This window comes from Leptonychotes weddellii, chromosome 2 (assembly GCF_054177405.1).
Source record: "Leptonychotes weddellii isolate Sample4059 chromosome 2, ASM5417740v2, whole genome shotgun sequence".
NCBI lineage: Eukaryota > Metazoa > Chordata > Mammalia > Carnivora > Phocidae > Leptonychotes > Leptonychotes weddellii.
The window spans coordinates 142187346-142200306 of NC_138370.1; the positions used below are offsets into that span (position 1 = coordinate 142187346).

The following is a 12961-nucleotide window of genomic DNA, read 5'->3' on the forward strand; positions in this document are numbered from 1 at the left end:
GTATGGAACCAGAAAAGACCCCGCATAGCCAGAGGAATGTTGAAAAAGAAAAGCAAAGTTGGTGGCATCACAATTCTGGACTTCAAGCTCTATTACAAAGCTGTAATCATCAAGACAGTATGGTACTAGCAATAAACAGACACATAGATCAATGGAACAGAATAGAGAGCCCAGAAATGAACCCTCAACTCTATGGTCAATGAATCTTCGACAAAGCAGAAAAGAATGTCCAATGGAAAAAAGACAGTCTCTTCAACAAATGGTGTTGGGAAAATTGGACAGCCACATGCAGAAGAATGAAACTGGACCATTTCCTCGCACCACACACAAAAATAGACTCAAAATGGATGAAAGACCTAAATGTGAGACAGGAATCCATCAATATCCTTGAGGAGAACACAGGCAGCAACCTCTTTGACCTCAGCCGCAGCAACTTCTTTCTAGACACATTGCCAAAGGCAAAGGAAGCAAGGGCAAAAATGAACTCTATGGGGACTTCATCGAGATAAAAATCTTTTGCCCAGCAAAGGAAACAGTCAACAAAACCAAAAGACAACTGACAGAATGGAAAATATTTGCAAATGACATATCAAATAAAGGGCTATTATCCAAAATCTATAAATAACTTATCAAATTCAACACCCAAAGAACAAAAAATCCAATCAAGAAATGGGCAGAAGGCATGAACAGACATTTCTGCAAAGAAGACATCCAGATGGCCAACAGACACATGAAAAAGTGCTTAACATCACTCGGCATCAGGGAAATACTAATCAAAAGCACAATGAGATACCACCTCACACCAGTCAGAATGGCTAAAATTAACAAGTCAGGAAATGACAGATGTTGGCGGGGATGCAGAGAAAGGGGAACCCTCCTACACTGTTTTTGGGAATGCAAGCTGGTGCAGCCACTCTGGAAAACAGTATGGAGGTTCCTCAAAAAGTTGAAAATAGAGCTACCCTATGTCCCAGCAAATGCACTATTGGGTATTTACCCCAAAGATACAAAAGTAGTGATCCGAAGGGGTACGTGCACCCCAGTGTTCGTAGCAGCAATGTCCACAATAGCCAAACTATGGAAAGAGCCTAGATGTCCATCAACAGATGAATGGATAAAGAAGACGTGGTGTATATATACAATGGAATATTATGCAGCCATCAAAATATGAAATCTTGCCATTTGCAATGATGTGGATGGAACTAGAGGGTATTATGCTAAGCAAAATAAGTCAATCAGAGATAGATAATTATCATATGATCTCGCTGATATGTGGAATTTGAGAATCAAGGCAGAAGATCATTGGAGAAGGGAGGGAAAAATGGAACAAGATGAAACCAGAGAGGGAAACAAACCATAAGAGACTCTTAATCTCAGGAAACAAACTGAGGGTTGCTGGAGTGGAGGTGGGTAGAAGGGATGGGGTGGCTGGGTGATGGACACTGGGGAGGGTATGAGCTATGGTGAGTGCTGTGAGCTGTGTAAGACTGATGAATCACAGACCTGTACCCCTGAAACAATGCATTAAATGTTAATAAAAAGAAAAAAGAAAAAAGAAAAAAAAATAAAATAAAACACAACCACTATCACCACCACCAAGAAAAAGCTGTCTCCTCTGTCCATATCACTTTCTGTAATGTAAGTATCCCTTAAAATCTAGAAAAAGATTAATAGCACTCAGGGATGCGAGTCCCTGAAAGTTGTTTTAGAAATAGGTAAGGGTATACAAAATATATAAAATAAATAGTGTCTCTGTTCTTAAATAAATTTTAGAAAAATATAACAAAATCCTTAGAATTAGAGAGGGTGCTTAACAGTGAAAACTTGTACCCAATTTTAAAGTGATCTCACTGAGACCTAACTGATGATTTGGGAAGGTCTGTGCTTGGAAACCAGATAATCCGTATCTAACTGTGAGAACTCCCCTGACTCATGGGACTACGAATAAGGATTTTATGAAGGCTATGATTCATTGCCATGAGGTTTTTGGATTTATCTTAGTTCGGAAATTTCCTCTCTTGTAAGGGACTCTCCTCCTCCTCTGTGTGACTCAGGGAATTTGCTGTGTATGGTCTCTGGCGTGGGAATCCCCCAGCCCTCTGCCCAGGCTCAGGAATTCCACATGGCATGGGCCATGCCTAGCTCAATGAGAAAGATGAAACCTCTTCTCCGTGTAGACCATCAGAGATCCCCCTCTCCTGCCAGTCTTCCCAGGCCAAGATTTGTCTTGTTCTTTGCTACAGCCCATGCTGGAACACATCTTAAATGTCCCCAGGGTTAAAAAGCCTTTTGCCAGCTATTGAATCAAGAATTCTCCTGCTGTTTGTTTGGGCCTAGGAGTCCCCGGCAACAGACTCTCCACAGGGCTGGACTCAGGATTGCCAGGCCTGAGGCTCCCCGGGCTATCAGAACTTGGTTCTGACCTCCACACCCATGTAACACTTGGAGGCAGAGAGGGTCAAAGGAGCTGCTGCGGAAAGAAAGTGGGATCGTGATGTTGGTCAGGACATGTTCTTGATGGAAAGATGTTAAAGGAAGGAGGGGACTGACATGAAAGGGCCCTTAGAACGGGGCAAAGTCTAGGATAAGGCTTTTAAGTGGGTGGCTCAGGAGGAAAGGGTCAAATTAGAGAACCAGCAAAGATTTATAGCTGGTTGGTTGGTTGGTTTCTGTTTTTCCTCCATTTATACTGGTTGTCTTCCCTTGGTGATTTACTCAACCCATCTTCCCCAAGAAGCTTGGCCAGCATCTGAACTTTCCAGAAAAACCTGAGTATCCCCAAATCTCCTTTTCTTCTCTGTTCAGACACCACTATGAAGTCCTGCTCCTCTGGAGTGTTTTGAAATGACTAGCCAATCTGAAAACCTCATTCCCATCGGGTTTTGATAATCTAAAGACAGACTGACCAGTTACTTGCAAATCCCAGGCCATTCTTTTTAGATGTAGAGTGTGTTCCTTCATCCAGGGCAGCTAACTAACCTCCTATTCACAGAGGTGTGTCTGTGGCAGGCTAGGAAAGATGTCCGGGGGCTGGCATCTGCACCCGCGCTCCTGCTCACCACGGGGGCTCCTTCACGTTCGCCTGTGTGTAGCGTTCTTCCTGCCAGGATGAGCGCGGCCGAGGCACCCCTGTCTTTCCTTTCTCGCCTAGTGAAAAGTACCACAGAAGAGGGAGGGAAGCGACAATGGACCGTTGGGAAGTACTCACCACGAATTGATTCATTTGTTTGTTCATCACCCCTTCCTCCTTCCCTTCCTTCAACATACTCTTAAAGGTCTGAGCTTACATCCTAGGGAGGGAAAATATCCTTTCTGGGGAATCTGCAAATGCTATAAAAATGACTGCTTAGGGCAGGATTTCAAAAAGCCTGCCTGCCCTTTGTGCCATGGATTCCTTTTCTTTCTTATTTCCTTTTTCCCTTCCCAGGAACTGTGAATATACTAGATGAGGAAAGAACCTCTTTCTCTCTCTTACTATCTTTAAGTTAATTTCCTCTTGAGGCAGCCTTACTGATTTCTTACATCTGAACGTGAGACTAAACCTCCAATGTTTACTCCTGCTGTGAAGATATGGGGTTGGGTCTTTGTTATTTATAAAAAGAATTTTTTTCCCTTAATCTTTCAGGTCCTGCTGGTTTATAATACACCGCGAGAGCTCCAGTTGCCTTTCCTTAATTAATTTTTATGACTTTTTTGGCATTCTGACAAATGTTTCTTGTTATCAGTGGAGAAACTTAGGGACAGAATCCATTCTGTTCTCCTCATTTATTGTATCTCTCTATTTCATTCAGAAATTGATTGATTACAACTGCACTTTTGTTAAACTTGGTCTCAGTTCATAAAGTGGGGTCCTCAGCAATGAGATCTTAATGCCCATAATTCTGGTTAATCACCCCAGGCTCCAAATAAAATAGCAGTCATTGTATTGAGATTGTAGTTTGGCTGCTACAAGTACCTAAAAGAATCTAGACCCAAAAAAGATCTTGTTATTGTATTTTGGTCATTGTATTTTTCCCTTCCTCCATCAGAGAAGGCCTTTATGTTTGCTTGTCTCAGGGTGCTTGCTGGGTCAAAAGTAGGTGCCAGTTCTTTTATAGAAGACTGAACCAGTGGTAGGAAATTAAAATGTCCAGAGGGGCCAGTCTGGTTTCATAACGTTGTAAGCCTCAGGAAATATGACTGTGGTGGACGGTTCTCTGCTCACTAAAGGGCATCTAGAACAAACAGACCAAAACAAACAACAACAAAAAGTTTAAAACAGAAGGCCAAAGAAAACAGTTTGAGTTCATGTTCTTTGGCCAACTTACAATCTCATGAAAAGATTGGGCTGGGGAAGCAGGGAGAGGGCGGAGTATTTCTGAGGATGAGGTGGGAGATGGCAGTTTCCATCTTTCCTTGGGAAAGATTTCCCAAGGATTAAGAAGGGCACTGATCTGCAGGGGCTCGGGTTTGTTGTACAGCGTGGTGGCTGGACCTGGTGGGGGGGCAGGCGCTTCTACGTGGCTATGGTGGAATCCCTACAGTAGAGCCTCAGGTGACCTTCAGGGGTTGTCTAGAAGACCCAGGAAGCCTACTCTTCTATTTTGTTCTGTTTCTTTGACACTTGGCACCTTTGTGAAATTCAATGGGGGAGCCTCCATAATGACCTGAGATGAAATCTACAGCCTATTGGTGGGATGGGGGCTTGAGGTAAGATTTAATTTGAATTAAATACAATAATGAAAGTTGGGTGATGTTTCCTACATGTTTGAATTTGTGGAGTAAACTTCATTCTTGCTATTATTACAATAGTGAAAATTTGGAAATGATTTTTATGTTAAATAATGAAGAATAGCTTAAATAAATTATGGTATGTCCATACCATGATGCACAGAACTAGATTGCTTTGCAAAGATGTCCGTCATATGCTGTTATATAAAAAAATTCTGGTTATGATATAGCAGGTATAGTTTGATCCCACTTTAATAAAAAATATGAATGTTGGCATATGTGCATATCATCATAAAAATGTGGGTAGAGGGGCGCCTGGGTGGCTCAGTCCTTAAGCATCTGCCTTCGGCTCAGGTCATGATCCCAGGGTCCTGGGATCGAGTCCCGCATTGGGCTCCCTGCTCGGCAGGAAGCCTTCTCCCTCTCCCCCACTTGTGTTCCCTCTCTCACTGTGTCTTTCTCTGTCAAATGAATAAATAAAATCTTTAAAAGAATATGTGGATAGAAAAAGTCTGAAAGTATATATATCCAAATGTTACTAGTGGTTGCCTATATTATGAGTAATGTCTTATTCCTATTAATTTTATTTGTTATCGATGGGCAGTATTACCTTAATCCTAAAAAGAATAAAAAATAATTTAAAACACCGGAGGCCTTAAAGGTTCTTCTTTTTCTGTTCAGGTGGTATTGCAGAAATACGAATAGAAGCAAAGCAGAGCAGCTCCTCAGAAGTGAAGTAAGTGTTTGTACTTGTTTTGTGGGTTTGGTTTCAGCACAAATTAATTGTAACAGATCTCTGAGAAGTGATTTCACATACCTGTTTCTAAAGCCTCAAAAATAGGGTGATATAAGTGTTTCTTTTTAATCATGTAAAATTGAGGATCGGTATAGTATTAGTTTCCCGGGGCCGCCAAAACAAGATACCACACACCGAGTGGCTTAAGCAACAGAAATGTATTGTCGCATGGTTCTAGAGTTAGAGTTTGAAATCAGGATGCCCTCAGGGTTGGCTCCTTCTGACGGCTGTGAGGGAGGGGGAGGGATCTGTCCTGGGCATCCTGCCTTTTTTTCCCTCCATGCACCTCTGTCTCTGTGTCCAGATTTCCCTTTCATATAAGGATTCCATCATTAGATTAGGGCCCAGCCTACTGATCTCATTTCAACTCGATTCCATCTGTAACTCTCAAGTAATTCTGAAGTACTGGGGGTTAGGACTCCAATGTATCTTTTGTGAGGGGGAGACAATTAAACCCATACTAATAGGTAAAGCCATGGGTAACACTTTTTTTACTTCCTTTCTCACTGATTTATTATCTGCTACCTTGATTTTAGTCCTTAAATGTGTTTTTCCTTTTTGTTTGAAGTTACTTTTTTTATTTTAAATTCAATTAGCCAACATACCATACATCATTAGTTTTTGAAGTTGCTTTTTAAAAATAATTTACATCAATATTACATGATATCTTTTATAAATGAAGGTTTAATAACTATTTAGTTGCCTTTAGAGATAAATGTGCCAAATAATAATACATAATAAATGTACTAAAATTCTTACACTTTAAAAAGAGATAAAATGAAAGGATAAGATATAGTATAGAGGAAGCTGCAATGGACTGAGTAAGGAGACCTGAATCTAGTTGTGACTTTTCTTGTCTGTTTCGCCCACCTGTAAGATGAAGAGGTTGGGTTAGATGACGATCTGTATAATTCTCTGCATTTGTGATCTAGTTATTCTATTTAGTAATAGTTCTCAATTTTTTTTAAACCCATGTTTTCTCATTTTATCTCCTGCTTATCACCACCAGTCAAGGTGGTAGTATTTATTTCTGTAGTTTATGTTGAGAGCAAAAGAAGGTGACTTCTTGATTCAAATGATATGTTACCACACCTACTCCCCGACATAATCCTTATATGCCTCACTGGTGACCCCACAATGAGAGGCAGCTGTAGGTGAGTGGGTAGCTAGAAAACCTAGGGTCCAAATTTTGGCTCTGCTACTCACTAGCTGTGTGATCTGGGGCAAGTTACCCAACCTCTTTGTGCCCCATTTCCCTACCTGTGAAATAAAGTGGGGTTAACAGTAGTACCTGTCTCATAGGACTGTTTTGAGGATTAAGTAAATCCACATATTAGAACCTACTAAAACAGAGTAAGCTCTCAATAAATATATGGTAGCTATTATACTTTTTACTGATCGGTGAACTGTTATGATCATTGATTGTACCTAATTGTTTTTACCCAATTTATTTGTGGGGCTTTATTTAATTCATTGTCTTAATAATAAAATTTATTTTGGTTTTCAACTACTAGACACACTCTCATTTTAAAGCAATTTCAGAGCTGGAGACTGATGGTGGTGTTATTGGTGGAGAGGTATTGGAGGTTGCTAGCTTCTGTTTCTTGCTGTTTGGCTTAAAACCTGATAAGGACCTACCTTTTAGTCATTCTGTGTTGTTTCATCTTTTGGTTTTCCCTGCTTGGTTTACTTGTGCTTCCATCTCTCCTTTTGTGAACAATGATATTTAACATTGATTTCCAGGGGAATTAGGATTTTTAAAAAATGTTCTTATAAAGAGCACTGAGATATTTACAGGAAAAATCCTATGTGGATAGAAGATGATACTGAGTCAGGATTCAAAGCTTATAGCAAATATGAAAAATGTATGAAATGAAACCCAGTTATTAAGAAATACATTTTTCAGTAACTGTTTCCCCACATGTCCAGAACTTAAAGGAATTGCAACATCTTGTCTGTTGTTTCTGGAAGGGCCCTGAGAGATATCTTGCTGAAATGTCTCATGCTGGTGTGTGTGAGGATTTGTGATTGTGGGGAATTGTGAGAATACTTTCTTGAACTAATCTCATAGCACAGTAAAGTGAAGGGGAAAGTCATACAGTTGCGTGCTGTTGGTAAGTTGTGCTTCTCCAAAGCAGATTTTCTAGGCAAGGAATAATCATGAAATTGTAAGATTGGTTTCCTGAATCTTCCCTATGGCATTGATACTTGTTATTGGATTGAAAAATTTTTCTTAACTTGGATTTTAGGATAAAGAAGGTGGTTTCATGGTAAGGGATTCCAGTCAACCAGGCATGTACACAGTCTCCCTTTATACAAAGTTTGGAGGGTAAGTACTCAATCAATCATCTCTCCCTCTCTAAGAGTTTTTATATAGTTTGTATGGATTCCTAAATCTCAAAAAATATGCTGCATTTTAGCATTAAATAAGAAAATCTAAATTTGATTTCTGAAGTCTGTCCTGTTTTTTATATTCATATTTCCTTATATCCATATTTCCTATACTTGGTAATTTTTCTTATGGTTTTCCATATACATGCATATATATGTACACACACACACACATATATATACATATACATATATGTGTATGCGTGTGTACATATATATGTATATATATCTGTTGAGAATGTCTATAGACATTTTAGCAACATTCAAGAAATAATTATTGTGCATTGCGCTAAGCACTAAGGATATCACAGTGAACAAAGTAGGCACTGACCCTGCCTTCTGATAGCTTAGTGGGGGATTCAGACAAGCAAAGAGGCAGTTATGGTAGTACATGAGTAAGTCCTATGCTTGGAGAGAATGTGTGTATGTGTGGGGGGTGGTACACAGCCCAGAGATATCCCAGTTCGTCACAAATGTAGTCTGGGGACATCTAGCCAGACCTGATGGGTGATGAGGGCGGAAGTTGGAGGGAGGGGAAAGAGTGTTTCTGATTTAGGAAACTGCCTAGACCCAGAATTGAGTGAGGATATTGTGAGTTCCAGGAACTGACAAAAGCGTATTATAGCTGGAACGGGAGGGGTGGGGTGAGGGAGGAAAGCGAACCCTACGAGATAAAAGTAGAGGTCAGCTCACGTCAATGTCAAGGAGCTTTAAGAGCAGAGGGAGTTCTCTTGAAAGGATCTTTAGCAAGAGATGACTTGAGGAGATCTGTGTTCTAAGAAGATATCTAAAATAGAATTTGTACACTTTTTATAAGTCAGCTTATTCATTTTTAGAAGCATAAGTCTTCTAGATGTTTGCAAGTTTACATCAATAGCAGGGACAAAGAACAGTAGTCAGCTAATAACTATTTTAAGACTTTTAACTGTTGGTAAATGGAATTGGTAAATCTTCTCTTTCATAATCTCATGCAAGGGCCAAGTATGTTATCAGTGACCACTTTAAAAACTTCCACCTATTAATGTGAAAGGCAAAGCTAAGAAGAACATGGGGAAAAAATAAAAGTTGTGCAGAGAATAGAAGGGGCTATATGTAGGGACCTGTGGTTGCCTGGTGGAAAACATCTTAAGAATGAAGTTACATTATTCCAACTTGGTGCTAACACATTTGGATTTTTGTTTCAGTGAGGGCTCGTCAGGTTTCAGGCATTATCATATAAAGGAAACAACAACATCCCCAAAGAAGTACTATCTGGCAGAAAAACATGCATTTGGTTCAATTCCTGAGATTATTGAATATCATAAGCACAATGCAGCAGGTAAGTGATCTATTAAAACATTTTTCAAATATAGAGTAGTGATTAAAATGATCAGACATTGTGATGGATTCTTCCTTGGGCAGTTTCAATTTATAGTTAATTATAGAATATGATTAATTTAAAATTATTGCATAATAAGGAAGTGATATATACAAAGAAAAAATAGAAATAATATTAAGTCTCATAAAAAGCTGTCTTGACCTTAGGACATGAGTTATTCTTGTTGCATATGATAAATGTTCACATTTCTGTGATTTATACCTGTGGTACTGACAAAGATTCTTTGCTTGACCAAGCTTTAGTCAGACTCCTGAACCATCTCCTAGACCCATTTGTGCACTTTCTCGTAAAATCCAGTTTTTAGCAAGAACCCTGCCAAGTCAGTTTAACCAGAAGTCCCACCTTAACATCTGATATCTGCTCACACACAGTATCTGATCAGATTTCTTATTTTCTACCAGGTGATGTCTGGTTACCCTGGCTTGTCTTCAGCAAGATCCTCTTAGATAGGTGTATCCCAGAACCCCCCACTCCCCAGCATTTCTCTTAGCAATTTTCCATCCACGGACTCCAACTCTGCTCTTTGTCTATAAATTCCCATTTGTCCGTGCTATATTTGGAGTTGAACCCAATCTCTCTCGAACTCTAAAATCCCATTGCTGTGGTCCCTATACCAAATCACAGTGGTCCTAAATAAAATCTGCCTTACCATCTTGAAAAGTGTCATTGAATAGTTTCCTTTCTTTAACTGTATGAAACTAAAACCCAAGATATGTCTATGTCAGAGATGTTGCAGAAGCTAGCAGACAAGCCCAGGGCTTAGGGCTCTGCTGTTGGATTCCAAAGACTAGAGTAATCATGTCCTGGACAAGTTTTCCATCTTTCTGAATCTCTGCTATACTTACTACCAGAGTGGGAACAAACCAAACACCAAAACCAGAAACCATATTTATGCCCATGTTCTCAGATAATGATAGGAACAGTTATAGGGGTATAATTTAAATATCATAAGAATCACCCATTTAAAGTATACAGTTCATGGGTCATTAGTATATTTAGAGTGGTGCCAAGTATCCTATAATCTAAGAACATTTTCATCATCCCCAAAAGAAACCTTGTACCCATCACCTATCACCCCTCAGCCCCCTTTCATCAGTCCAGCCCCTGGCAACCAGTAATCTACTTGCTGTCTCTATAGATTTGCCTGTTCTGGACATTTCATATAAATGGAATCATATAATATGTAGTCTGTTGTAACTGGCTTGAGTGACTTAACATAATGTTTCTGACATTTGTCCATATTGTAGCCTGTATAAGCACTCCATTCCTTTTTATTGACAAATAATCCACTCTTAATTTTTTTTAATCCATTTTGTCATCATTCATCAGTTGGTAGACATCTGGGTTGTTTCCACATTTTGGCTGTTATGAGTAATGCTGCTGTGAACATTTGTGTACAAGTTTTTGCATGGAAATATCTTTCATTTCTCTTGGTGACTTACCTAGGAGTTAATTTGCTGGGTTATATGTTAACTCTGTGTTTAACATGTGAAGAGCTACTTTCATATCAATTTATCCCCCAAAGAACTTTTTCTTATCTCTTATTCTGTTATTTTCTTTTGTAGTGTTCACATTCCCTTCTTTCTTTCTTTTGTGTGTATGTGTGTGTGTGTGTTCTTGTATAAATTTTATTCTTCACCATTATCTAAATTCACTCATCTAGCAAACATGACTTGAGTACCTGTTACATGCCAGGAACTGTGCCTGGCTCTAGGGAGGCTATGGTGGACTAGATAGTCATTGATCCTGTCTCTCTCAGATCTTTTACCGTCTGGTGGGGGAGACAGAGAAGTATATAACAATTTAAAGTTACTGTGAGATATGCTATAATCGAAGAAACACAGAGTGCTATGTATGCCCATAGGAGAGATATCTGCCTTTCTTCAAATCTAGTGCTGTAAGCAACTTACGTTGAAGTGTCTAACCTACCTCACTGATTTCCAGTGGTTGGTATTCCCAGTTGTTGGTATTTTATTTCATTTTTTCCCCAAATTTTTATTTAATTCTAGTTAGTTAACATACAGCATAATATTGGTTTCAGGAGTAGAATTAAGTGGTTCATCACTTACATACAACACCCAGTGTTCATCATAAGTGCCCTTCTTAATACCCATCACCCATGTAGCCCATCCCCCACCTCCTTCCATCAACCCTCAGTTTGTTCTCTATCGTTAAGAGCCTCTCTCTCTCTTTTTAAAAAAGTGTTACTTATTTTTCTAAGAGAGAGTGAGTGAGCGAGAGAGAGAGAGAGAGCATGAGCAGGGGAGGAGCAAAGAGAGAGGGAGAAGCAGACTCCCCCTGAGCAGGGGGCCCGATGTGGGGCTGGATCCCGGTACTCCAGGATCATGACCCAAGCTGAAGGCAGGCACTCAACCAACTGAGGCACCCAGGCGCCCCCGTTAAGAGTCTCTTATGGTTTGTTTCCCTCTCTCTTTTTTCCTCCCTCCCATATGTTCATCTGTTTTGTTTCTTAAATTCCACAGATGAGTGAAATCATATAGTATTTGTCTTTCTCTGACTGACTTATTTCACTTAGCATAATACCCTCTAGCTCCATCCACATCGTTGCAAATGGCAAGATTTCATTCTTTTTGATGGCTGGGTAGTATTCCATTGTGTATGTATGTGTGTGTGTGTGTACCTCTTCTTTATCCATTCATCAGTCGATGGACACTTGGGATCTTTCCATAGTTTGGCTATTTTTTTTAAAAGATTTTATTTATTATTTATTTGAGAGAGAGACAGACAGAGATAGTGAGAGAGAGCATGAGCAGGGAGGAGAGGGAGAAGCAGGCTCCCCACTGAGCAGGGAGCCCCATGTGGGACTCCATCCCAGAACCCTGGGATCATGACCTGAGCTGAAGGCAAATGCTTAACCAACTGAGCCACCCAGGTGCCCAAGTTTGGATATTGTTGATAATGCTACTATAAACATTGGGGTGCATATATCCCTTTGAATCAGTATTTTTGTATCCTTTGGGTAAATACCTAGTAGTGCAATGGCTAGATTATAGGGTAGTTCTATTTTTAACTCTTTGAGGAACCCTCATACTGTTTTCCAGAGTGGCTACACCAGCTTGCATTCCCACCAACAGTGTAAGAGGTTTCTCCTTTCTCCACATCCTCACCAACACCTGTTGTTTCCTGTGTTGTTAATTTTAGCCATTCTTACAAGTGTGAGGTGGTATCTCATTGTGGTTTTGGTTTGTATTTCCCTGATGCCGAGTGATGTTGAAGATTTTTTCATGTGTCTGTTAGCCATCTGGATGTCTTCTTTGGAAAAATATCTACTTATGTCTTCTGCCATTTCTTAACTGGATTAACATTAAATTAACTGGAATAATTTGTTTTTTGGGTTTTGAATTTGGTAAGTTCTTTATAAATTTTGGATTCTAGCCCTTTATCTCATAAGACATTTGCAAATACCTTCTTCCATTCCATAGGTTACCTTTTAGTTTTATTGAATGTTTCCTTCGCTGTGCAGAAGGTTTTTATCTTGGGTGCTTGGGTGGCTCAGTCAGTTAAGCGTCTGTCTTCAGCTCAGGTCATGATCCCAGGGTCCTGGGATCAAGTCCCGCATCGGGCTCCCTGCTCAGCGGAGAGCCTGCTTCTCCCTCTCCCTCTGCCTGCGGCTCCCCCTGCTTGTGCTCGCTCTCTCTCTGTATGTCAAATAAATAAATAAAAAT

General features: G+C 39.9%; 1 protein-coding gene across 1 annotated transcript in view; it reads left to right on the top strand.

Annotated features, from left to right (window-relative positions):
- TEC (tec protein tyrosine kinase) overlaps window positions 1-12961 on the top strand; it is a 113610-nt gene that overhangs the window by 89334 nt on the left and 11315 nt on the right. The window contains exons 4-6 of the mRNA XM_081813162.1: window positions 5392-5446; window positions 7756-7835; window positions 9082-9215. Coding sequence (XP_081669288.1) covers window positions 5392-5446; window positions 7756-7835; window positions 9082-9215 — 269 coding nt within the window. The remainder of the gene's footprint in view (window positions 1-5391; window positions 5447-7755; window positions 7836-9081; window positions 9216-12961) is intronic.